Raw genomic sequence first — 23423 nt, 5'->3', positions numbered from 1 at the left:
TCCAGTTTCTTTGATCAAATTTCTTTAAAGTATCTTTGGTCATGAAAACAGGGCTTCCAATTAATTGGATCCAACTTGGAGCAAATTTCTTTGACTGTGAAAACGCACGTTAATAAAAGGCAAGAACGTCTTAACAGAATGCAGCAGTGAACAACAGAATGCAGCAGTGAACAACAGAATGCAGCAGTGAACAACAGAATGCAGCAGTAAACAACAGAATGCAGCAGTGAACAACAGAATGCAGCAGTGAACAACAGAATGCAGCAGTAAACAACAGAATGCAGCAGTGAACAACAGAATGCAGCAGTGAACAACAGCATGAGTAATCCCAGAAATGTTTATATTTTAAGATGCATGAATACAATAGTAATACAAAAAAGAAATTAGACTTCTAGTTTACACTTTGTGACACCCAAGCTGCTCCAATAATAGTGTATTTATAAAGAAACCGCAAATGAAATACTGAAAAGTAGACTAACGTGACAAAATGTAAAATGTAAACCCATTTTGTGATGATCTGGCATCAGCTGGTATAACAATATATTCTGAAATGTAAAAGAAAATCGTACAGTGGTATTAGTAAGAATCCCTAAATACTGTATATTTGGTTTTTTACTATCTATTTAAAACTTCAGTCTGAATGAGTTTGAATTTAAAGTTGATCTGCATTATAATAATGATGTACCGTTCTCCTCTTCCTTATGTAGCACCCCATGTAATGCCACCCTTGTATTCCTTCAGAACCAATGTTCACCAATATAAAGCAATGCTATTTACATCCCTCACTTTCCTGCCAGCAAGATATTCATAAGTAATGGAAATGCTTAACCTTTGACTCCTATAGAGAACTGAAGATAATACAGACTGCAATTCTTGAACTGAAAACATTATTGATTGCTAACATTTTATTAGATTTTTAGTAATGGTTATGTTGCCACACTCACTGTATTGCCCATTTGTTCAAACCTGTTAGGCCTTGTAATGCTGTTCAATTAACGTTATGTTTTAATCAATTAAAAAAAAAATACAAAACAACGTTGAACAGACAACCTGCAATGAAGTTCTCACTATCTGTGCTCCAGATAAGGTTTTGGGTTATTCATTTACTCACTATGGGCCTCATTCACTAAAGAGCCCCTTTACTGTGTGCTTTGTACACCTGCTGTATTCACTAACCAGTGGCAGGCAACCCAGCGCGTTCAAGTACCGCGTTCGAGTCATTTAAATAGAATGAATAATGTTAATGCATGCAAATTATGTCACAAAATACTGCAAGGCAGGTATTTGATATGCAAACCATATTCACTTAAGGGTGCTAACTTTACTAGGTGCCTCAGCGTGTGTTAAAAGTACCGCTTATTGAAACCAGGTGGTGTCACAGAACCAGAAGAAGAGCTGCATAGGAGAGCGAGAAGAAGAGTCAGGGAGAGAGTATTTAGGACCAGGCAGACACTACTAGGACTGTGTGAGGAGGATGAGGTAATAACTAGATACAGACTGAGCACAGATCATACTAGCCTTATATGTAGGGCCACGAAAAATTCACAATTTAACGACTTTCACAGGAATCGTGTATTTGACTGCCTACCATAAAAAATATGCATTTTATTTTCCTTTTCCTCCCCTGTCATTTCATACTTTTATCAAGTCAAAGCAACGCTAAGGTAGCTGTACACAGTCTGGCGTCAATGCCGTGCATTTGGTTACTACGGCAATGGAGTCAAAGAAATACCGGCTTCACGATTAGTGAATTCCTCATACTGTACAATGACGTAAAATGTGAGTCAGAGGTGGGAAGTTTAAAATGGTTGTCTAGATATTGTTGATGTATTAGTTTGCAGTGTATGATTAACATGCAGACAGCTGACAAATAAAAAAATAAATAAAAAAAAAATGAAAAACAAATTGGTAAGCTCGCTGTGCAGCCATGTGTGTGTATTGACTGGAACATTCAGTATGACGCGCATTATATTATTATTCAATATTAATATTTATATCTCCGACAGATGCACCCTGGAATAAAGCCCACAAAGTTGCCATGCCCCTGGTGTAATGGGCAGTGAGCTTTTCTGGAAGGCGCAAGTTGGCCAGCTCATAGGCAGTCCTGACTGTGTCTGCTATCCACATGGACAGCCACTGCTTAGACAGGGCTTGAACATGAGACTTTGCCCTATAGCAGACAAAAAATTGCCTGCCTCCAATTTTTTGTTCTGTCAACGTAGTTTGCCAGGGCCTGAACTGGGCAGAGGGTATGGAGCTGTCGCTCTCTGTGAGACTGGAAAAGAGGTGGATGGAAAGCCTCCAGTTCCACAGACTGGTTGACATGAAATGCTGAGATCTTCTGCAAAAAGGCAGGATTGGTACAGTGTAACCTTTTTCCTAGCTTTCGCTATCGAGAATGCCTGCATCTCACTTTGCCACTTTAAATTATATAATTTCAGCTCAGCTGAATGCAGGGGCTCAAATGGAGGCTTCATGAGTGCATTAAGCATTAAGCCTCCAGTGAGGGATAATGTCTGTCATAGGCGGACAAAGCTGCCGAAACACTTTTAAAAATTGCCCTGCCAGGAAGTGAGCTCCTGGGGAGACCAAGTAAATCTTGACATGGCAAGCTGAAACAGCTGCCAGATAGACCTTTAACATTGAGGGAGATTTCCCCTCATCAAATTGGTCCTGCATAAATTGCATTATTACTGCCATGGGACAAGTCGTGGGGTCAAACCCACGAGGCAGACACCACGTCTGGAAAACATCCCACTCGTTCCCATACTGGGAACGCATGGACGGTGCTCTGGCATTCTGCAGGGTGTCAATAACCCTGTTGGAAAGTCCCAGGCGGCTCAAATGCAGCCATTCAGGGGCCAGACCCAGAGCTGCAGGCTCGATGGGTCGGGATGCCATAAGGTCCCTCATGCCTGACTGAGCAGGTCATGGCACCATGACTGGCTGCTCAGGAGCTGCATCAGGGTTGAAAACCAGAGTATCTGGGCCAATAAGGGTCTACTAGGAGCACCATGGCCTGGTCCTGCCTTATTTTCTCCAGACACAGTGGGAGCAGGGCGAGTGGTGGAAAGGCGTATAACAGAAGCATTGGCCACTGGTGTGCCACGGCATCTATTGCCAGTGGGTCCCTGCCTCATATTATGGAGAACCAGAGGGGACAGTGGGTTGATTCCTGGGAGGCAAAGAGATCTATCTCTTCTCTCCCGAACCTCTCCCAGATGAGTCTCACCACCTCGGGGTGAAGCTTCCACTCTGACCTGCTGGGAACTCTCCGTGAGAGAAGGTACACTGCCCAGTTTGTCACCCCGATTTGATTTCCATTACACAAGAGTAGATGTTAAAACTTCATGCTGATTTGAACTTGGCTCTCGCCAAGATAAGCACCAACTAAGACGTAGCTTTACAGTAAACTAATGTGATCCATATGTGTTTCCATCCTTTTACGTTTCCTTCCATATGATGATGTAGATATCCTTCTGTCTGGTGTTAATGGCTGAAGTGTAATGCTGGCTCCAGGGATAAGCTTATTTTGCCTCCCAGGCACATCAGCACACACAACGGCTGCGATGCTGGCTCCGGGGATCAACCACAGTGCGGCCTCCCCAGCACATCAGCATGACAACCGTCTGGATTGAGCTAAGTAGGGTACATCTCTGGGGTCCTCAAGTGGGCACCTTCCATCCTCAGTGTTTCGTCGACTAGCCCACGACACCTCAAGAGGGCTCGACGGTGATTCTGGCGTCCCAGCATCACCCCCCTCCGTCCCCCACTCAACTCAGCCCAGCTTACTTACCTGTACATCAGCGTTTCTTTCTTTCTATTGTGCTTGAGATCCCCAGCCAGAATCTTTCTGTCTCAACCACAGCCAGTTGCTGCTCCTCTCTGCTGCTTCAGATAAGTTCTTCACTGTGCGACGCAACTCTGACGCCAATAGTCCATATGGCTCCCTGAGAAGGGACTCTGGGCCTGTGGCAGCAAATTCCTAGGACTGCTGCTTAGCCTGTTGCTTGGCCTGCGACTTCTGCCTCCGCACTGGGCCGGTTCTGAACACCACCTCTGGCAGCGGGAGCAGCCGGCTGCCCATGGTCTTTGAGGCTGCTGGGGCCTAGAGCAGCAATTTGCCGCTGGTTTACATACTGGAGGTGGTCACTTGAGAAACAGGCGAACCAGCTCCTTAGTGGATTCCCGTGCGCGGTGACAACGCTGCAGCATCTCGTTGACTACAGGACCAAACCTATGCCCTGGAGTAATCGGAGCATCCAACAGTGGTGCATTGTCCTCGTCAGGTATGCGTGCCTGGGAAAGCCTAAGCTGTCTACGTGCAGCTACCAGCGCAGCCAGGTTTCTACCTATAGCCTGTCCGTTGAGCTTGGACACACGGAGCAGCAAATGCGACTGGTAGGCTACCAGGATACTGTCATAATTCCCTAGCCATGCGGCGAACACACTGGCTGAATAGGCTCTCTTGAGGAGCACCTCAGAGACCCGGCACTGCTTGTTAGGGCAGGCAGTGTCCTTAGTTAGGAGCACTAAATTAGGTGCCTGGAACAAGGTCGCAATAGAAGCATCAACCAGCAGAAAATGGTCCATCGACCAGGAAACAGCAGGAGCTGTTGTTGGACGGTCCCACAAAGGCTGGATTTCAAAAAGAAAATTGGGGTGAACTGGGGAGGATATGGGAGAGGCGGTAGGCTTGTCGTCGAAAATCGACTGCCTTGTTTCCCCTTTTGTTGGCCAGGGTACTTGCAAGATTGCAGTGGCCCTCTTGATTAGCGGTATAAGCTCTGCCAACAGGGAGAGCTTAACCACAGGGGAGGTGCTGTCAGACTCCATGTCCTCAGACAGGTACGCCAGCTCCTGTTTGTCCACCTCCTCAGTGGTGGCGATGGACAGTATGTCCTCATGTGGCCAATCTGCGCTCACAGCCCCATTATACCGTTCACTCAGCCAGTCCATCTGATTTAAACAGTATGTATCTCATTATATGACTCAGTTGCATTGCTCCACAGTCCACTGATGTGGACCACAGAAGTCAGGTTTCATTGATTAGATCTGGCCATCCTTGTGCAGCAAACTAGTAAAGTGGCCTTACAAGTTTACAAGACATCATTTGGGGAACTGCAAAGCATTCTGGAGGGAGTTCATGATCAATGGGCTGCATGACACCAAATGGGATTGGTGACTTATTGACAGGACCATTCTGTTCCACCATCACTTCAGATATCAGAAACACAAAAAGGTGTCTTGATAATAAAGGAATTCATCCATTCAGCTGTCCTGACTTGAACCCACTGCTGGCATGTGAAATAACAGCTGTACGCATAGTACAGTTCCTATTTAGAAGGGATGTGTGGTAGCAGATTGAGCCGATACAAGTTGCAAAATATGCATTTACAGTATATATGCATAAAATGATGTCCGAAACGTGTACTAAGGCCAAAACCTTGAATCTGGACCTACTTTTAATGTTTTCTGGCACCCCATGGTCTAATTACCTACCTGGGATACACAAATTCTAAATGAAATAATAAAAACGTGTCTCTTTTTCAAATGCATGAAATAAACTTTAATACAAGTTAATTAACTCTTTGAGAAAGACATATTACTTCAGTTTTCAATGTTATGCTCCTAAATCCAGCCTCAAAATTAGGAATAAAGTTTCATAAGATCTACCTAAAACTGTTTTACTGATTAACATGTGCACACAGATATTTAATTATAAGAAGAGACCAGATCAATTAAATTATACCATTTAGGGACTGAGGACTGGGCAGGTACTAAAAGTACTTTAGATCTATTTCATAATCTCTTACAATGTAACCTTACTGTATTGATTTCTTTCCAACCAAAAATGCCAAAAACAGTTGACAATATGTGGCAGGATAGTCACAGAGGGAAGACTCAGAGACAGAAAATGCAGTGAAACAAAAATACTTTAATTGACAAAAACTACAATATAAAAAGGCACGAGGGCCAAACAAAAGGTATAAACCCAAAACAAAGGTTTTCAACAAAACACGGAACAAAAATAAATCAAATTAAACAAGCATTTATATATGCACTCTTTCACAGGAAACACTCACTTTGCTTCTCTCCAAAACCAAACCACACCTCTCTAACAAAGGATTTCACCTGCCTTTTATAGGCTGTGGCTGGAGCCCAATAAACCAATAATTACCAATTAAGCACTTAAGGCTCACCACCACAAATTATAGGGGTGAGCTGGCACCCCATCACACAATATCAGTATGGGTGTAAACATAAAGACCAGCCAAGCCAAAAAACTGCAACCATGCCAAAAACCTGCCTGCGTTAATAGTTGCAAGCAGGTTGAATGATCCAAAAGAACAAAAATGTACCCCTCAAAATGTGAAGCGGGATGCCACACAATGACAACTGAAACGCTTCATATCTTTCCTCCTTCTACCCAATGTTTCAAAATTTTAAAAAAATTAAAAAAAAATCACCAGAGACATGTTTCATACTTTGCAAAGTGGTGACGGTAAAACCCTGTCACTGTTTTCCAAAAAGAAAAATAATGTAATGCCCTTGTAAAATCCATCCATTGAAGTTGGTCAAACTGCAACAGAAACATGGCAGAAGCTGTTGTTTGTCAAAGAAAAAATTATTACAAAAAAAAAAAAATCCACTTGTCACAGAACTTCTTAAGGCTGTCTGGTGTAATTGGCATGTTTATAAAGACATAAAGACTAAATGTGCTTCTGCCTTGTACAATAGCTGACAGAAGACCTGAATTCAAATGACAGTTTGTGATGGGGTAATTTGATGTGACATATTAGGGAGAATTACATAACAGAAACAGATGCAGAAGAATTACAGTCTTCCAAAATGAGTCAGGGGAGTCAGCAGTCACAATGTCCAGTAGCGGAGTCAGCAGGTGGGCGCGGTGGGCGACCACCCCCCCTGGCCCTGAAAATGAAGGTTGGTGGGCCGAACACACACTTAGAAAAATACACCTCCAAACATGCCCTTGAATACTGTTGCCGTCATATGCTTAATAAAGCTTGCTAACAACGTTAACTTTATTGTGAAACCAGACTACATACATCAGCTCTCCTTCGTCCGTAACTTCTCAACCTCACTCAGGAAGAAACTGCGTTATTGTGTGCATATCCCTGTTGTTGCACATCTTTATTGTCAGGGGACATGATGTCACAGCGTGTCGACTGTCTAGTAGCAATGGACGGAAGAAAATATAAATCGGGTGCTGAAAAGCAAGGAGAAAAAGAAGCAAAAAAACAATTTGCTTCAGTTTCCTCCTGTACTCCCTTAAACAACTTCTTCCTGAAAAATTCAAGGACACCTCAGAATGAAGCGCCTGCTGTGAGCGATAACACAAACTAAGCATCAACGAGTGGATCTGCAGATGAACGGGCCACCGGCTACCAAGACACATGTGAAAGGCCTCCTGTAAGTGACTCAGAGACCTCTGATAATGACTGTGATGAAAAAATGGTATGGTAGTCAGTCAGATGAGAAGGACGTGTTATTCAAACTTAATTCACATGAACTGTATCCGACAGATCCCTACCTTGTTAAAGATCAGCCTCTGATGCTTGCCACAGTGCACGTTCTAATCCAATTTGGGCCTTAAATACAAGTATTCAAACATCCCAAGCGACGATTATCTTCGAATGTTTTAAGGTTTCTTGGTACACGGATGTGGCGAGTGGTACCTGCACCGTAGACAGACACTGGCTTGTTTACTCAAAGTCATGCCACTTAAATTGCTTCTGTTGCTGGCTATTTGCAGACAGAAAAAGTGAATACATTATTCTGACACGGGCTGATCCTAATCAGGGATTTTCACATTTTCGCAAGGCAACAGAAAGGATAGAAAAACATGAAAAATCTTTAATCCATCGTGAAGCTGAAAAAACATTTCTCATGACTAAATATTGGATTAGTAAAGACCATACTGTAATTACAGGACTTGTGAAAGCAGAAAGAGAGCATACAACGAAGAATCGTCACATACTGAAAAGGCTTGTAGATGCTAAACTATTCTTAGCCAAGCAGGGTTTGGCGTTTAGGGGTCACAGAGAATATGCCGTATTAGGGGCTCCGGGCACTAACTAGGGCAATTTTCTGGAAGTGTTATGTCGAAATACGACTGTCTTGGACCAGCATTTGAAACTCTCTAACCCAAAGGAAACATATCTAAGCCACCACATGCAGAACAAGTTTATAGCATCTCCTGCACAGGAAACTTTAAAAATATTAACTGAAGCGGTCAAACTCGTAAAATTATTTTTGGTTATTGTGGATTCCATGACTGATATTACCAGAGTGGATCAATTTTCCTTATCATTGAGGTATGTTACTAAAACTGGCAACAGCGTTGAACACTATAAAATTTGACAAGCTGTGGAGCAGCGATGCTGAGGCGGTCTATGATTTATTGATACACACGCTCACAAAAAAAATATTTTTTTTGTTAGCTTCATGCATGGCCAAGCTTATGACAGAGCCAGGACTATGTCTGGCCACCTTTCATGGCTCCAAGCAAGAGTCAAGGGCGCCTGCAGCTCAAAGGCAATTTATGTTCACTGCTGTGTGCACAACTTGAATTTCATTCTAACTGATACAGCCTCAGTGTCCCCCGGCGCTAAACTTTTTTTTTCGGGACTATAGAAACGCACTACTCCTTTCTGACGTCAAGTCTTCCAAGACATAACATTTTGGAAGAAGAACAACATAAAATACTGAATGGTACTGTTCTTACACTAAAGAGGCTTTCAAATACAAGGTGAGCATCAAGAAAACAAGCTACTAATGCAGTGCTGCAAAGCATGCTCACAATTACTGAAGCCCTTCACAGAACTGTATCAGGGGAGCTCAAGGGCACTGCGCCAAAAGTAGCTGCTGAAGCTCAGGGTTTGTTGGCTATATCGGATACTAATAAGTTCATGTTAACGTTTTGGAACATTATCTTGAAAACAACATTTGTCCTATCAAATTATCTTCAAGAAGAATCGATTGACCTGAATACAGTCCTCAAGCTCATTAACACCTGTGCTACACATACAAAATATGTACACTCAGAAAAAGCCTTCGAAGACATGGAGAGATCCCCAAATGAATTTGCTACAGAGTGTAATGCAACAACATTGTATCAGGAACAAAAAAGTGCGAAATGGCTTCAGACAAACTCATTACAAACAGCAGAGAACGTTTCAAAGTGGATATGTTTTATTCTTTTCAAAGCAGTTTGAAGAAAGGTTTTTTGACTTGAACTCTTTGGAGAAGGTGAATAACTTGGCACATTTTTACAGCGACGATTTGTTAGCTGATGATGTGGTTGATGAGTACTCTTCTTTTCGAGGAATCTACAAGGATCTCTTTGCAGATCAAGGTGATGCAGATCTTTCCACAAATCAGTGTCTTCCTTTCCTTATTGCTAATGACATGCAGCATTTCCCAACTTGTGTATCTTGCATCAAATTTATGTAACCATACCAGTAAGCAGCGCTCAAGCAGAACACAGTTTCAGCCGTCTTAAACTCATTAAAAACTACTTGCGCTGTTCAATGAAGGAAGAGAGACTTTCTGCTTTGGCACTTTTATATATTCAAAAAGCAACTTCTGAAAACCTCAACATTAAAAATGTCATTAACAAATTTGTAAACATGAAGCAACCTAGTTGGAGCTATAGTTGCTATGGAGACTTTCTTTTTTATTCTTTTATATAAATACACACACTGCTGTGAAAAAGTCTGACATTTTGCACATTTTGAGGGGGGGGGGGTTATACTACCATAGAATCAACCTGCTGTAATACTACCATAGAATCAACCCGCGCCATCTACAGAATGTCATGTCACGTATACAGTTTAAATAAAAAAAGAAACGTTTTACTTTTTTATTTTTATTTTTTTGACGCTTCTCGCGCGCCCCCTGTTGAGAACCACTGGGTAAATGTGATGGATTAGCTACTACGACACTTCATATTAACTGCTTGTGTATAGTTTACTTTGAGTTGTTGTGATCACAAGTTTTTAACAAGATCACAAGTTTTTTTTTTAAGATTCTGTTCAATGTGAATTAAAGATTACTAAATGATAAGCTTGGTTTCCTCACCAAAACTAAGCTGTATTAATAGCAGTCTAAGTTGTTATAATAGTGGAAAACACCAGTGGAGGCTTTGAGTAAATTGTTGATGCTCATAACATTGGTATATATGTAATTCCTGAATGTGTCTAAGACTTGTAACTCTTGAATGTGTCTAAGACTTTTGCACAGCAGTATATATATATATATATATATATATATATATATATATATATATAAATTTAGAATCAGCAGTTATTTCCCTCCCTTTTGTACCCATTCCATTAATAGTAATTAATTATTTAATTAATAATTTTACAGTGTTGTTTTTCGTTTTTAGTTAAGCTGCTAATAGAAACTCCATTTTTCCATTTTTCAAAATTTCAAAATAATTGGTTCAAGTCAATTTAAGTACAGTGTCAAAATACATCAAAATATAGATATAATACTACTACTGTAAATTCCAGTAGTAACAGTGTAAACCTCTGACAACTGATACTTGAATGGATTTAAAAAATAATAATTAACAGAGCACCAATACGCAAAATCAAGATATACATCCTACATCACATCTGTATTAACCTATTTAATTTGAGCTTATCAAGTACGCAAACACTTCAAGAACATATCTTTGTGTGACTGAACATTTCTTTCCAAAACCATACTTAATCAATATAGTTCCAGCTGCATTGGCTTATACAAATGTGTTGTATGAATTACAAATTTAAAGAAAAGTATTAAACAGTGCTGCTTGCATCAATTAAAATAACAAAAAACAAAACAATAAACTAACAGTGCACCATCTAATAACCTGTTAACAAAACATCTTAGCGTTGCATACGGTGCAGTACAATTGCATTAAACTTCCAGCTGTACAATAATATATTAATTTTGTTTTGTTAATCAGAACCATAACCATACACATACTTTGCAAGTGTACCACTGTGTTGCACTGACATGAAGAACAAGTTACAGTATGTATTAAAGTCACTTAAAGTACTCCATTCAAACAAAATGTTTTCTACATCGGACCATAAACACTTTCTTCTCCAGTCACGTACTGTTTTTTCATTAACTCCACACTCTCTTTAAGCATTGCCTTTTGAGCAAAGCCAACAACGCGCAATTTCATTTTTTTGTCTGAGTGTCTGTCACAAAGACGGCCGGAGTGGGTGGCGTCAGACCAGAAACAGGAACACAAACGACAGAGAGATGGGGTTTTGGTAAAGCTGAGCGCGTGATTGCGCTCAGCATTTAATAATTAAACAGAACAGAACAGAAAATAAAAGGTTGGAACACAAAACACAGGACACGGCACTATATGCCAAAATAAAAGGACAAACAAAACGAACTAAACAGTGCACAGACAGACAAACATGGTGAGTGAAAACACTATTTACTTTATATTTACGTTCTTCCGTTCTTATTATTTAGTTTCTCCTTCTCCACACTCGTTCTCCACTCACCGAACACCTAACCCCAAGTGACTAAAAATGTGCCTATTTATACTGTTGTGCTGGGATTCAATTACTAATTAATTATTCACTTGAATCCCAGCACGTGAATTAATTCTGTGCAACCCCGTGCTCACATATTACATTTAATCAGCACGTGAAGTGATTTGTGCCCTCCTCGTGCCTAAATACAAATCTACACTTTTAAATACACGTGAAACACAGACCCGTTTATATCCCGTGTACCAATGACTATACACCAACATTAACACACGCAACATACAACACATAACATGCAAAATACACACAGGGGCGGGCACTTTGCCACATATACCCCCCCCTGTGCAAAGCACACATGGCCTCAACGGCCACCTCCCCCCTTAAATACCCAGCAGTCCAGGCCAAAGTCTCGGGCTGGGAAGGGAGGCTTCAGTGGGCCCATAGCTGGAAATGCTGTCAGCTCCCCTGCCGGTAGTGGCACGGCTGACAGCATGCTGGTCCCGTCCTGCAGCGAAAAAGCTGCGGGGGCAGGTGGTCCCCCGACCTCCCCCTTCTTCGTAGCCGGCAGCTCCCTCCTGTGGGGCTCCGGCCACAAGAACTCCTGCAGCGAAACTGCTGCTGGGGCAAGTGGTCTCCAGACCTCGTCCCCCTTCTTCGTGGCCGGCAGCTCCCCTTTCTGGGGCTCCGGCCACCGTACTCCCTGTGGAGGTACGGGCAGCAGAGGCAACTCCTGCTCCTCTGCTCCTGGCGGTGGTGGAGGCAGAGGCAGCTCCAGCTCCTCTGCTCCTGGCGGTGGTGGAGGCAGAGGCAGCTCCAGCTCCTCTGCTCCTAGTGGAGGAAGCGGTGGAGGTGGCGGAGGCAGAGGCAGCTCCTCTGCTCCTGGCGGCGCTGGCTCCCTCCGCTGTGGCGGCTGGGCTGGTGCGCACCGTGCTGCCTTCATCAGCATGAATAGAGGCTGCTGGGGAACACCAGCCTCCTGCCCCTCTCCCCCCCCAAAATTTCCAGGGGGTTGAGCCTGTAACTCCTCCCCTTCCGGCTCTTGGGGCTGAACCAGCAGGCATTTTCCCTCTGCTGGTGGCTTGGGTCCCAGGGCTGTGGAAGCCCCGACTTGCCTCCCTTTGGGCTGTGGACGCACCGACTCCTCCCTTTTGGGCTGTGGATGCACCGACTCCTCCCTGTTGGGCTGTGGACGCCCCGACTCCTCCCTTTTGGGCTGTGGACGTTCGGGCTCCCCCCACTCAGGCGTAGGACGTTCGGGCTCCTCCCACTCAGGCGTAGGACGTTCGGGCTCCTCCCACTCAGGCGTAGGACGTTCGGGCTCCTCCCGCTCAGGCGTAGGACATTCGGGCTCCTTCCGCTTGGGCTGTGGACGCTCAGGCTCCTCCCATTTGGGCTGTGGACGCTCAGGCTCCTCCCATTTGGGCTGTGTACGCTTAGGCTCCTCCCATTTGGGCTGTGGACGCTCAGGCTCCTCCCGCTCGGGCTGTGGACGCTCAGGCTCCTCCCCATAACTGCGGAAGGGACAGTTGGCGAACAGATGATCCTGGTCGCAGAGGAGGCACCCCGGCGTTGGCTTGTTAGATCGCCGTGGATGTCTGGCCCTTAGGCGGCACTCCTCCTCCCTGTCCTTCACCTCTTTATCCTCCTTCCATCCCATTTTATTTATTTATATATTTTTTTTTTTGTAATCCAACACTTTTTTTTTTTTTTTCCAAAAAAATGCGGTTCCTGCTCTGGCCTGAGTCCTGGAGGCGCTGTCGATCCCACGCAGGACACCACGTGTCACAAAGACGGCCGGAGTGGGTGGCGTCAGACCAGAAACAGGAACACAAACGACAGAGAGATGGGGTTTTGGTAAAGCTGAGCGCGTGATTGCGCTCAGTATTTAATAATTAAACAGAACAGAACAGAAAATGAAAGGTTGGAACACAAAACACAGGACACGGCACTATATGCCAAAATAAAAGGACAAACAAAACGAACTAAACAGTGCACAGACAGACAAACACGGTGAGTGAAAACACTATTTACTTTATATTTACGTTCTTCCGTTCTTATTATTTAGTTTCTCCTTCTCCACACTCGTTCTCCACTCACCGAACACCTAACCCCGAGTGACTAAAAATGTGCCTATTTATACTGTTGTGCTGGGATTCAATTACTAATTAATTATTCACTTGAATCCCAGCACGTGAATTAATTCTGTGCAACCCCGTGCTCACATATTACATTTAATCAGCACGTGAAGTGATTTGTGCCCTCCTCGTGCCTAAATACAAATCTACACTTTTAAATACACGTGAAACACAGACCCGTTTATATCCCGTGTACCAATGACTATACACCAACATTAACACACGCAACATACAACACATAACACGCAAAATACACACAGGGGCGGGCACTTTGCCACAGTGTCCTACTTTGTCCTGTCTCAAAGACATCTGCATTATAATATTTCAGTACAGTGCAGTTACAACGAACGCAAGACTTCACAGGTTTACTCAGCTTTCTGACCAATAGCTGTTTGCTACGGATCCCAGGGGCATGTAATGATATTTTGAAGCTTTATATTTAATTGGGAATTGAGCTTAATGAAGCATAATACTGGAAAGCCAGTCTGTGTTTTATAGTCCAAATCTTTAAAACATTTAACTTGCATTTGTTTTTGTAAAGAAAGAAACAGACCTAACCTCTTATCTGCCAGGCCACACGAAAATGTCATCCTCTCCAAGCTTCAAAGGGACTTGATTAATTTATTATACTGGAAAGAGACTTCCTGGAATCAGGAATTTGAAAAGACTGGCATTTTAAGGGTTAATGGACAACAGCGACATCTAGTGGATAAAATGGACAGTACACTTTCATAACAGTCTTAATGAACAGATAAAGATAAATTTGATATGTCTAAAAAATATATTTGTTGTTGTTTGGTATTAAATCTAATACAATATAAACATACATAGGCATGAAATGTTCTTGTAGGTAAAACCATAACACTGGGAGTATTATAGATATTGAACAGTCATATAAGTGTTTTATACAGTTATTTTACTCAAATATTTAGCATGTTCCGAAAGCGTATTTCATGGTGAAAATGAAACTAAAATATGCAGTTAATTCCAAGATACTCTGAAAGGGTTATCTTACTATGAGAGTTTGGGATTTTAACCAAGCTTTCCTCAATGCTTGTAAGAATGCTAATTGAGGTGTAGTTTTATGGTATGTCGTAAATACTATTTTATTTGAAATCTGCCTAACACAGAGTCCGAAGGAGGTATGTTCACCCTCTTTATCGAATTAACCAATCCTAAGAGATTGCCAAGAGCTTATCTGATTGGTTATCTTACATGCATTTAAGCTTGTGTTTGTATTCCATCTAGAATGATGCTGCTTGCTTCCATCCAAGACATTCTCTCTTAGTAACGGTTCCTTGACTCATGCTGTGATGTAGATTTCTTCGTAAGATATTTGGCAGTGAGTACTTTTGAAGGTAGAACACGTTCCTTGAAGTGATCACATCTTGGCACTGGTACAGTAGTGTAATAGACATACTGGCACATACGTCATTTCGGGAACAAAAATGCCAATATTCATTATAAGACGAAACACAAAAAGACCAGTCTCCTAATTATGGACCCCGACAACCGCATTATAACGGGATAGCACTGCATGTATGTATTTATTAAGTTAAGAAAACATTATCAGAATAATAAATTAGGGGAGTGGGGCAGTAATAATGTTAATAAAGCTAATCATAGATGTTAAATCAGTGGTTAGTAACTCTTTACAATGTAATAATCTTCTGTTTTTTCAAACTCAGAGGCATGAAGCATTCTACTTGGCTTGCATGATACATTTTCTTATAAAAAAAATAAAGAAAAAAACGACTAATAGTAAGTGATGTTCATAAATGGATTTCTTTTTCTTTAAAACCATTTTTTTCTACAAATTTCAATTTACAAAAATAAGCTCTTTATAAATAATGAAGACAGCCGTCTGCAGTGGCTTCCTTTTAGGCCAGTTCTTTTCAAGCTTCACCTGTTTCAAGCATCTGCTTTAAGCATGAATCGGATAACTTTAAAACACTACACTGGCTTTCCTGACACAGACTATTCACATTCTGAAAGTAGTCTAACTGATGTATACTGCTTTTAAATGTTTAAATTGCTATAGTTTTCAGAGCAAGAATAAGCTAACCTCTTTTATAGGAGGTATTGTAAAATGCTCACAGGTGAAAAAGATCGGCCTTATTTTACATTAAGTTAAATTAATTTAATTTGTACAGTGTATCACTCAAAGTTTTTTTTTTTTTTTTTTAATGTTGTATTTACTTGAAATTGTTTTTCTTCCTTTGAAATCTGGACTTTGTTTGTATCTATTAATGTTACTGGTTGGTTTTTACAGTTGTTCTGAGGCATGATTTGGTGAAAATGTGTTTTTGAACTACAGGTGTCATGCGCAAGCCTATTATCTTTTAGGGGTTGTGTGACAACAGTAAATAATAAGACTGTAACCTCCTATATCATAGCTTGTGAACTAGCTGCAACATATTTAGGGCTTCTGTTTTTTGGGTATTATTAATTGTATTTTTCGGTGCTTATTTTGAGCTATTTTCGAGTTTTATGTAAATCGTTCTTTTCGGGGCTTTCGCTTTTGATATACTCGATGAAATTAGTGTTTTCGGTTACTTTCCAAAATGCTTTTTTTTTCTGTCAAAATATGTATAGTAACTCAGCAGTACTTGCACACTTAAATTGTACCTTCTTTCCATTGCTGTCTTCCACAACAATATCCCTATGGTCACGGGCACATTCTTCTGGGGTTTTTGTGTGTAGGCATTTTTGTACATTTTGCCACAATTCTGTTTTAAATCTTCCATATCTTAACTAATACAGTTTGAAATCCCACTAACAAGCCTCCATCTCTCTTTCTTAATCTCTTTTTAAATCTCGCAAGTAGAGTCTCCAATAGAAATGTAGGAATGTGCTGTCATTCAGTAGTTGGGGCGGGTTTAAAGTATTGAGAACAAATCAATGATAGATGTAAGTCAGGAAGGCGGGATATTGCCCAGCAGCACTGGGAAATGTATTTATTATTATTTTTGTAGTAGGTTTTATTTTTTAATGGGAATAGGGTAAAGTCAACGTGAATTGATTAACCATTTCCACAGTTTTTCCGGTGTTTTCTGGTGTTTATTGGCTATCCACCGACTTAATTTTTTTTGTATTGGGGGTGTTTTATCGGGTTTTATCGGTTAAAACCGAAAATCAGAAGCCCTAAACATATTCCAGTAAACAAGGACTATACAACCCATGAGGTTTCATAAGCATGAAATCAATGTCTCAGTGTCAGCCTACTCTCTCTCTCTCTCTCTCTCTCTCTCTCTCTCTCTCTCTCTCTCTATATATATATATATATATATATATATATGTAGAGTAGGTGAGGCTAGCAGTTGAAAGGTCATATTGACACATGGTTTAAATGGAATAACGAAGGCAGTCCATTGCAGGTATTTAGCATCTCCAGGCAAGCTCAAAGCAAGAATGAAATATTAAGGACTAAACCTGTTAAAAACATTAAGCAACGTTATGTGAATCTGAAATAGAGGGATTTCAAGTTTTTCCAGAGCACCCCTCGGTACACTCCATTGTTTATCCTCCTATGCCCTCTACTTCCTTAAAAAGAAGACCAGTTTGTTTACATTTCCCAAAGGTAGTTTCAGCTGTAGGGACACAAGCTCCACACTCTCCCTAGAAACCTGCCTGCATGGCTCTTCACAGGCATCTCTTCACTACAACTGGCGCATGACGTTTCACAGTCTCAGGGAGCAAAACAGAAATTAAAATAAAATAAGTTTTAAATCACTGATTTTTCTGAGTGATAAAGTTGGTTGAATTTCGGGGTGCATTTGTGCGTTTCACTGTAATCTGATTTCCATATCAGCTTATGACACATACCCTTGCAGCACGGTAAACAGATCTGTAACCCGATCTCATTGAACTTTCATGCAATCTACAGCCTGCTATAAAACACTCCCATTGTTTTCTACGCAGTATCTTTTGAGTTTGTTTGTATTGCTGCTGATTTCTTACTATTATTACTACGTACCTGGTTTGACTCTTTCTCTTTATTGTTTCTGGCTGACGACTCTCGCTCTTCGGATCTCAGACCATTCTTTCGGATTATCCCTCTTGCTTGTTTGCTCGGATATGGATCGCCGATCGAGGCTTTCCTTCCATCTGACTTGGAAGAGAGCCCTTCACATTCCCCAATGCCAGCAGAGTGCTTCTATTACAAGGATTGACCTACAAGCAAGCTCTTGAAAGCGCTGTTCTACAAGGACATGGCAATCCCAACCAGGTCTGACAGGAGGGCAATGTTCCTGATGCTCGGACCCACTCGTCTCGGCATCCCAGTGCAGCAGCAGCATCTGCCATTCTATGCGAAGCTCTCTCGGCCGGGCCGATCTACGCCAGCTGCCCAGACAGCTCGTCTTGGCACCCCTGGCGCCCCAGCCAGCCTCAGCATTCACATCAGGTTCCCAGCCAGCCTCAGCATTCACATCAGGCTCCCAGCCAGTCTCAGCATTCACATCAGGTTCCCAGCCAGCCTCAGCATTCACATCAGGCTCCCAGCCAGCCTCAGCATTCACATCAGGTTCCCAGCCAGCCTCAGCATTCACATCAGGTTCCCAGCCAGCCTCAGCATTCACATCAGGTTCCCAGCCAGCCTCAGCATTCACATCAGGTTCCCAGCCAGCCTCAGCATTCACATCAGGTTCCCAGCCAGCCTCAGCATTCACATCAGGCTCCCAGCTAGCCTCAGCATTGCAGCAGTGTGCAGTGGTTAGGGCTCTGGACTCTTGACTTGAGGGTTGTTGGTTCAATCCCAGGTGGGGGACACACTGCTGCTGCACCCTTGTGCAAGGTACTTTACCTAAATTGCTCCAGTAAAAAGTAAAAACTGTATAAATGGGTATTGTATGTAATAAAAATAAAGTAAGAAATGTAAGTCGCCCTGGATAAGGGTGTCTGCTAAGAAATGAAGAATAATAATGTCAGGCTCCCAGTTAGCCTCAGCATTCATGGAAAGCTCCCAGCTAGCCTCAGCATTCACAGTAAGCTCCCAGCTAGCCTCAGCATTCACAGTAAGCTCCCAGCTAGCCTCAGCAGTCACGTCAGGTTCCCAGCCAGCCTCAGCATCCACGCCTGACTCCCTCTACCAGACGCCAAGTCGGTGGTTCTGCCCCACCTACAAAGCAGCCTACTTCTCCTGCACAGTCTCACAGTCAGTAGCTGCAAAGCATCTAGTGGTGCTCGCAAGCAGCAGCCACTCTGCCTCACCTTTCAACCCTGCTCCTTCCACCTGCCCAGCCACGCAGCACACAGCAACACTCCATTTTGCAGCATTCTGCTCAACCTCAGCCTGCCGTTGATCCGCCTTTTTGAAGCAGCATTGTCCAGCAACTCAGCCACGCATCCTGCAGCAGTTCTCGACGGAAGCTCTGCCTTCTAAGCAACTCCATGCATCAGGAGAGCTGCAGCCACGTAGCCTCACAGCCCGCAGAAGTCTTGTGTCTCACTGCATTCTTCTGAGATTTCGGAGTTTACAGTCTCATCATCCTACAGCTTTCCCTCCACAGCTATACATTCCAGCGATCTATCGAAATGAGAGTGGGGGCGCCCTCTCCACCGGGAACACCAGAGGTTTCCACCTAAAGAAAAAAGAAAGGTGGTTTTCCTCTCTACTGCGTGGATGGCTTTCCTTTAAGTTATTCTAATATGTCTTGTTTGTGTTTCATCCTAAAATGTCGTCAGGGCGCAGTCTTCTTTCTCCTCACTGGTGCGGGCAGGAGTCCAACCTTTGGGGGGGATAGTGATTACACTTCCTCTAGCCTTCTGTGGCATCCACCATTATCAGCTCCAGGTTCTCTATCCAGCGGGAACCCTGGCCATAAATAATTCTGTCATGTAGCAGCTCATGCTCTATAATGCTCCTTATTTTTTTTAATTTTTTTTTATTTAGTCGTCGCCAATGGTTTTTTACCCCGGTTTTCTCCCCTAATTTGAAATGCCCAATTGTTTTTTTGTATCCTGGTTCCATGTTGCAGCCCCCTGGCGACTCGGGGAACAGAGGCTGGAACACGCATCCTCCAAAATGTGCTCCTGCCAATCCGTCATTTTTCGCACTTTAACATTATGGACTATTTTGTGTAGATCAGTGACAAAAAATCCTAATTAAATCCATTTTAATTCCAGGTTGTAACACTACAAAATGTGGAAAAGTCCAAGGGGGATGAATACTTATGCAAGACACTGTATATAACTGTATACTAACCATATATATTTCCTATTCAGGGTACCCCTAAAGCCGATGCCAACCTAAACGTCGGGGTTTCTCTATATCTATTATTTTCCTTTTCAAGGGCACAATCGTGAGTCCTGCCCACCAAGACGGGTCATCTATCCTCTTCCCCCTATGGGTTTGCATCCTCATCCAAGTCGCCACCACGGCTCTCCAGTGAGCAGGGGACCAACATTGTATGTTTTCCAGGTCTCAGGGGTCATCAAGACCAGCCTTCAGTCACCAAGGTTCACGATCGAGAGACTGAGGCTTGCTTTGCTATCATTCTTTCCCCCTTCAAAATAAATGGCGCTCTTCGAGCTGCTGCTGTAAACCACTTCCCCTCACGACTCACCAATGCACCGCGAAATGGTATTACACAAATAATATAAAAAAAGCTATGTATTGTATATATTCATGGGGTTAATTTAATACCCTTGAAAAGCAACTATAATTATTTGGAGCATCTCTACTCCTTTGAAAAGCATTGCTTAAATGCATCATTTAACCCATGATCAATATTGTGAAGGCAATAGCCCACTGTGATGTTAGTGAAAGGCCTGTCTGATATGTGAGACATGTGTACACAATCAAATCGAATACAGCAACTCTCTAAATGGTCTAAAGTGATTTGACACAATTAAAAAAAAAGAATCCTAAAACACAATAACCAATTAACCTTCTACAAAGAAAACAGGAAGCTCTTATGCAGATCAATAGATGTGCAATAGAAATGCCTCAATCACCAGCTACTAATGAATGGAATGGGTCTCTCTGCCATATTGATAAGGTGCAGTTTAGTGAACATTATCTGCATTGCTGGTCAGTCTTGTGCTTCTACTATATAACTTCCCAAAAGTACACACTAAGATTAAATATGTTTAAAAAGAACAAGGCACTATAGGTTATTAGTTTACTATCAATCACATACTGTACATACTAAACACATCTAAATGAAATAATAGATCTGGATCCCCTAAACAATCGATGTTAAAACAGATAGACCTATATGATAGAAAACAAGGTTGACATTTTTTTTTGTTTTTTTTTTAATCAAACAATTCGGATTTATTTCATTTAAATCAGATTTTTTTTTATTTAAATCGATTTAATATATATATATATATATATATATATATATATATATATATATATTTATATATAATTATGGATTTTCTTTTATTATTTAATTATTTTTTGTAGTAGTACCTTAGTTGTAGCTCTACAGTACCTCCAAACTAAATTTAAGGATGTTGGAAATGGTGGTTTGTGAATAGTTACATACCAAACTAATTTATTCAATCTTAAATGAATACATAAATAAAGCAAATTATTTATCACTGTGGCATCCTCTAAATGTGAACTACAAGAATATAGCAATGGAGTACGCCAGAGAAAAATCCCCCTCACTCATCCCAGTCATTCTTTTCTTTTACTTTTCTTTCTTTGATTTCCTCTTTCTGTGTCAGTCCAAACACACGCTGTTGCTACTTAGTACTACTTTGCTTTTTATAGTGTGTTCAATTGTTAAAGTTCCTGATTGCACCACTGAATAAACCTGGTTTCAGCAGGTTTTAACGCAGTGCTCAACTGTCTATTTGGACCCCATTGCAATGTCATCAGAATCTATTCAGCTAATATGTTAATGATGGGGCGGGTGCTCTATAACGAGGCAAGACATGTCTTCGGAATACCAGTGCAGTGCAGTGTTTTTTTTTTTTTTACGTCTTCGCTCCATTTATGCGTCGCAGAATCGGGGGCAAGCGCCATTCGCGATAGCGCTCGCATTTGCGCTGTGATCTGAACTAAGAGTTTTAGTTATAGATAGTAAACGTTTAAGATGTTTGTGTTACTAAAAGGTTTTTAAAACATACTTTTCATGTCTTTTCCTTGAGAAACTATATAAAATAGGCAGTAAATGAAAAATAAATCAATGATTTAAAAAAAAAATCAAGTGATTTAAATCGACTTGATTTAAATCAGCCAACCCTGATACAAAATAACTATCTATCTATCTATCTATCTATCTATCTATATATATATATATATATATATATATATATATATATATATATATATATATATATATTTCCATCAGTGAACAGAAATTGCTGGAGGAAATAAAATAATTTTTTAAAAAATCGTAAATTACAGATTTCTATAACATCAGATTACTGTCCCAATAGTAGCAACAGTACGCAATTACAGTAGGTGGCGTGAGTTCAAAATACAGTGACTCAACATACAGATCTGACAGATGTCATGTCACATGACTTTTTACTCACCATAGTGAAAAAATATTCTTAAAAACCATTGGCACATTTTTTTTTTATTAGAAGTGTATGCCATATATACATATAATTGTAAATTTCATCCCCACTTTATATATTCACATTAACTTTCATATGTTAAAATAAGTTTGTATAGGTTCAAATGTGTCAAATTGTATACTGTATCTTTAAATCTCCTAAAGCATAAATATCATGTTGTATAAATAATGTTATCGTTATATTCCACACAATAATTTTACAAACATGTTTTCTATTTATATTTTAAAACCGTAAAAAATACTACAACTGTACGAGCAAGCTACATACAAACTAAAACGATTAAACGAAAATGATTCATAATCTCTCTAAGCATGTAACTGAAATATTAAACACAATGACCTCATTCAAAGATTAATTCCCAATAAAATAAATAAATAAATAAATACATAAATTTAAAAAACATACAACCCATAAACAGATTTACTGCTACTCTGAAATGAACCTCATTTAGATAGTGGGCTACTATCATCGGTTCATTACTACGGATGCAAAACTATAAATACCGTGTTTTTTTGTTGTTTTTGTTTTTTACAACTGTAAAAATAAAGTTTAGTATGGTTTGTTTAATGAGTGTCTTTTTTATGTATCACTTACTTGTCGCGGCGAGGATTAGAAGAGCGAGAGACAGGGTCAAGAAAGCAGCCATCTCCTGTCACTGGTCCGTAAACAGAAGAGATTGAGAAAAGCAAGCCAATCAAAGAAGTCGCCAACCAAAGACACGGGTTTAAGGAGCCAGATTCAGTCCATGTATCTCACAAACTCCGCTCAGCTGGTAAGAGAAAACAAACACAGATGCATTTGAAGTAGTCTGTGCTAAAGAGAAAACGCGCTGCTGATGTAGTTCTATCCCCGAGCAGCTCAGAGAAGTGGGACAAACAGACGGGAGTGCTAATCTATTACTCACCACCTTCTCTTTATACAACCCCAGTCACTGGCGAAACGGTCACCTTCTCATTTGTCATGAACCACAGTTACTCCTATAAAGATTGTTTTTTTGCTTATTGTTGTTAAGAAGGCTCTCCACAGTGGTTTGGTGCTTTAGTCCCGTGGGGTAGTTAAACAATGCATTTCCCGTTTAATGATAAAGAGAGTTTTTAACTTGAGGTGGAAGCGCTTGTTTTTCAGAAGTGAATTTGCAATCGACCGCCCTACAAAGTTTGCTATTTAACAGTTATAACCGTATATACAGTAAGAATAATACGCAGTTTGTTGTATTTTT

The 23423-nt window shown here is 41.2% G+C and overlaps 1 protein-coding gene across 1 annotated transcript in view; it reads right to left on the bottom strand.

Moving 5' to 3' along the window:
* Positions 1-23069, bottom strand: part of LOC117408741 (neuronal acetylcholine receptor subunit beta-2-like) — a 31041-nt gene extending 7972 nt beyond the window's left edge. The window contains exon 1 of the mRNA XM_034014011.3: positions 22799-23069. Coding sequence (XP_033869902.1) covers positions 22799-22850 — 52 coding nt within the window. The 5' untranslated portion in view covers positions 22851-23069. The remainder of the gene's footprint in view (positions 1-22798) is intronic.
* Positions 23070-23423: the final 354 nt, after the last annotated feature.

This window comes from Acipenser ruthenus, chromosome 2 (assembly GCF_902713425.1).
Source record: "Acipenser ruthenus chromosome 2, fAciRut3.2 maternal haplotype, whole genome shotgun sequence".
NCBI classification, from domain to species: Eukaryota; Metazoa; Chordata; class Actinopteri; order Acipenseriformes; family Acipenseridae; genus Acipenser; species Acipenser ruthenus.
The sequence above is the reverse complement of the archived record's forward strand: the minus strand, read 5'-3'. Positions and strand labels throughout refer to the sequence as shown.